General features: G+C 34.0%; 1 protein-coding gene across 1 annotated transcript in view; it reads left to right on the forward strand.

The window, feature by feature from the left end:
- Positions 1-3,005, forward strand: part of LOC113225459 (probable protein phosphatase 2C 76) — an 8,000-nt gene extending 4,995 nt beyond the window's left edge. The window contains exon 6 of the mRNA XM_026457775.1: positions 2,945-3,005. Within this exon, the coding sequence (XP_026313560.1) occupies positions 2,945-3,005 (61 nt within the window). The remainder of the gene's footprint in view (positions 1-2,944) is intronic.
- The last annotated feature ends 1,526 nt before the right edge of the window (positions 3,006-4,531 follow it).

Raw genomic sequence — 4,531 nt, forward strand, 5'->3', positions numbered from 1 at the left:
GCTGGCGCTGGGCGCGGGCGTGGGCGCCGCGGGGGGCGCGGCCAAGGCGCCCAAGCTGGCGGCCGAGCGCTGCGCGCGCGCGCTGGGCAAGCGCGCCTCGGGCCCCTGGGCGCCGGCGCTGGCGCTGCGCAACCGCCTGCGCAAGAGACTGACGAAGTAGCGTAGTTAGTGTGAGCGTGGTTACCTGTGAGCGTGCGGGGAAACGGTGCCTTCTAGTACTGCCAAAGTACTCTTTGACGTTATTTATATTTTATCCCGCCGGGCGCGCCCGGACCGTCGTCGTTGTGCGAGATCCAAAGATGACTGCGTTGTATACGGTTGCATTCTGTTGTTGTTATTGTGACTCGACTTGTAGTGTTAGCGTTTTCGATTTCTTTCTACCGTTAAGTACTTTCCCCTCCCGTAGAATCTAGCGTGACCCTCGCGGGCCGCCAGTCGTTGCGTTCGTTCGTATCGCGGATGATTGTAAACAATAGTACAAAGAGTTTATTGAATTATTAACTTAAGGTTAACTCGTGGACCAGGCGGATTGAATTAGCCCAGATAGAATATTTATTTTATCTATATATTTATAGCTGAATATCATGGTATTGCATTTAAATGTAGGCGGATTATGGAAATATGATTTTCATTAGACGACGAAATGTCAGAGGCTACATTATTACATACAGAGGATTGTTATATACCCATAGCATATTGTTGGCTAACAGGACTAAACTTTCGAGATCTTGTCGTGTGTAAATTGTAATTATAAAATAACCAAGAGTGCTTTTTCAAAAGATGTAAAATAAGAGTGCTAATTATAGATTTATTGAAATAAAATTGACAGTACTAAACAGTTTTTGTACACTTGTCATTGGAAATTATGTGAAACAGAAATGTATTTTTTCTATGCAATAATAACGCTTAGATCTCAGAGTTATTCTTTTTGGAAAAGAATTGTTTTTGTATTTCTTAAAGTTTTATGCCTTTTAGTGTGGTCTAGGAATATGCTTCTTTCTATGTAATGACAATGGCTGCTTCTAAGAATGTTGCCATTGTCTTTACTTAGAAACATGGCGGGTAATTTCCAATTACACGACCGTAAAATTACAAAATTAGACCTCAGAATTATGTATCTTCAGGATAACCTATTTCATATCCCAATAACTCTTATTGTTTCTTTGTTAAACCCTAAGTTATATGTGATGATGAAACCATTGATTTGTTTAGAAACCAAAAAAGGTTTTGCGTAATTGCAAATAATATGTTGTTGCTGTTCATTATTAAGTTCATTAACTAACATTTATTTGGAGAGTTATAAATTGATGTAGTAATTATTTATGGTTACACTAAAGCATGGTTTTGGGTAAAAATTATGTAAAACTACTCGCGGCACAACTCGTTTATGTAGGCGGGCCTTACGGGAAAAGTGTTATTTTGGCACCTTGAGTCTTCATTTTTGAAATCAATGTCTGTGTAGCAGAAAAAGCTAGGTAGATCAAGTTCCGGAACATAACGAGGCCTAAACGTAACATGTTATGTAAACAATTTTATATTGATATAACATTTTACGAATTCCTATTTTGAATTTTAAAATTGTTCGTAAATAGAGCAGTGACATCTATTGACGTCAATTTGAATTAATTTAAAAATATAATGCAAGAGAACAATAAATAAATATTCGTCCAATAATTTACTACATCATTTGTAACATCTCAGTTTCATTTCGAATAATCAACAAATGTAAATTTGTTACTAAAAATGGACTGATATGATGACTATTTAGGGTGACATTAAAGTTTTCAAATAAAACATCACGTTTTTTATGGCAAATGTCGATCAAAACCATTAACTACAGATTAATAATCTTTGTCAATAACCTGAATCAATGCATTGTGTTTAATTTTTTTTAAAGTGTGTTAACTTAGCATTTTATATACAAACCAGAAATGTCACCCTTTGTACGAAGTAATTAATATATATTTAGTTACGACCCAAAAATTGTACGTGCGTCAACATAATGTTGCGGTGTAAAGCATAATACGTACAGTATACCTGTTAGAAAATGTTTTTTACGTGTAACTTTCGTTGCTGCACGTACACATTTACCATAGTTATAAAAGGTGCACCAAATGTATGGAAAAGTAGGCAATAAAGCCACCAACTTATGTATAGATATATAAATAATTAAATAATGTGCCTCGTTCGTTACCGATTACAACAAATACATAGGTAAAGTGTTCTTTGATAAATAAAGATATCTATTTTTTATTAAAAGTATAAGTAAATTTTATGCATTGTAATTTAGTTATAAAAGAAGATTTAATATAACTTGTTAAGCTTATTTGTGTAAAAGTTTGTATTATTGGTTAGTATAATAAAATAATATCCGACACTTGCATCTAGTAATTTTCGGTTCTTTAATATATATCTAAATGGACTTCCACTATAATATACATACATACAGTGTCACCTATATCATTCGGTATGTTTCTAAAATGAAGTAAATTTGCGAGGTTTATAACGCAAAAAAAGAGTTAAACTGGAGAACAGAGTTATCCTGTCAAATTAGTAAAAATTTTAGAAACTTACACGAAACTACGTCTTATTATCTACTTGATAGACTTTATTGTCTAAATGCTAAAGTTTATTTCTATGATGATATATATTGTGCACAGTATAACTGTGCGGTTTCTAGATTATGTACAGTAGAGGGCTCGAAATGTTTCCCACTTTAAAATTAAGCTTTGTATGACGTCAAATTGACGTTTAAAAGAAAATAAACTTTTCTCTTTAGTTATTATGAAATACATTTCACAGTTTTACTTTATCATTTCACTTTTTAGCTTTTTAAGATGTGAAGTTTAAAGGGGAAACAATTTAAAGACCTCATCAAAACATATCGACAGAAAAATAAAGTTCTTTTTCGTGTCATTCATAAATTTATCAATATATGTTTTAGGTTCTTGACTCATCCCAAGGATAACAACGAGTTAGCTGTCAATATAAATAAATCGTTGTAATTCAGACCAAGATATACAATGAAAATCATGATGTACTTAAGCACTTAAATTTTTCTGTTGTGTGCCCAACAAAGTGTTATCTTCCGTCAAGCTTGGTTCACAAATGCAATTTATATTTTTGTATTTATACACCAAGCTATATTTGCAGTTACACAAACGAATTTTACATATATAGCAGGCTAACCATTGATGCAAATAGACAAAATTCGCCAGTGTTGTAAAATTGTTGGTATTAGCGATCGTCGATCATGTTCGCGCCTGTAGAGATACTCGCGTGATATCATATTTTGTGAGTAAATTCACAGCTTGGTAATGTCCTTTTGTCTATATGCTCATGCTAAACTTGCTGAAACTTGGTCTTGCAATATTAGAGCACTCTGAATCGATGTAAGTGATAGAAAAAAATAAATTTTATAGAATGATAACAAATTAGCAACAGAAGGGTAAAATGCCTTGAGGATAGCTTAGGATCGACGACCGAGATGCTATTACCTAATACAAATATTAACTACTTATACACATTAATTTTAAAACTAAAGGATTATTGTAGATTTTATTTTTTGATTTAAATAAAGTTTGTATGAAATAGACGGTTGTTTGGTATTTTCGTCGTTAAGTGCTTTGATATCACAGATATCTGTGTTCGATCGATATCAACAATATATCTTGAATAAAAGTTGTATCCCGCTTATCAGCACGCTTCAGTCCCGCGTCCTTAGTATCACATTTATTTACGTAAAACGGGCTTAAGCCGGTCTGAAAAACCTTAATATCGATACAGTAAAAGCGAAAATCTTTGCGCGTTTTGCTTCCGACGACGCGAAACGCTCATGTCTGGTTTTTATTACATGGACTTACACACTTTTCCAACTAGGGTTATTGCAATTCCTTGTCGGATAAGTATAGTAAACGTGAACGCGTGTTTATAAGTGTTTCCATCCACACGCGTAATAATGCAGTGCACTATCGATAGTGAGACATTCAAAATCGACGCAGTGGTGAAGCGCGGTGGAACATTGGCTCCAACCTTTAACTTAGATTCTAGTATAGATTTCACATATCCAATATTGATCGTAAATTATCAATAAATATGTGATGATACCATTGCTTAGACTATGGAAACTAATATTATTTTTCCATCCTCTAAGTATCATTGAAAGGTAAAAGCGACATTGACGGAAAAACATTCTAAATCGTCAATTTTTTATCGAAACAATGTAGAGAAATTTGATATTAAGAAATAGAAATTAAAAATAGAAATCCAAGCACGCCGCCTCAAATAGCCTATCCTCTTTGTGGCGGCCATATTTACAGAAACATAATTAAACGAAGATATGGCTCAAAGGACTTGTATCCAAGCCAAAATTATTAATAAAAAAAATTGATGAAAATATTCCACCTCTAAGGTTGGCAAATTAAGGATGAATCTGGTTTATTGAATTTCACCCAGTTTCTGAAAACCGATTTTATAAAACGCGGTACATAGATAACGTGACGTTTTTTTCCCTCATATCAGGACTACTGTA

The sequence above is a fragment of the Hyposmocoma kahamanoa genome, unplaced genomic scaffold (assembly GCF_003589595.1).
Source record: "Hyposmocoma kahamanoa isolate Upper Pololo Valley unplaced genomic scaffold, ASM358959v1 160, whole genome shotgun sequence".
In the NCBI taxonomy this organism is placed as follows: Eukaryota; Metazoa; Arthropoda; class Insecta; order Lepidoptera; family Cosmopterigidae; genus Hyposmocoma; species Hyposmocoma kahamanoa.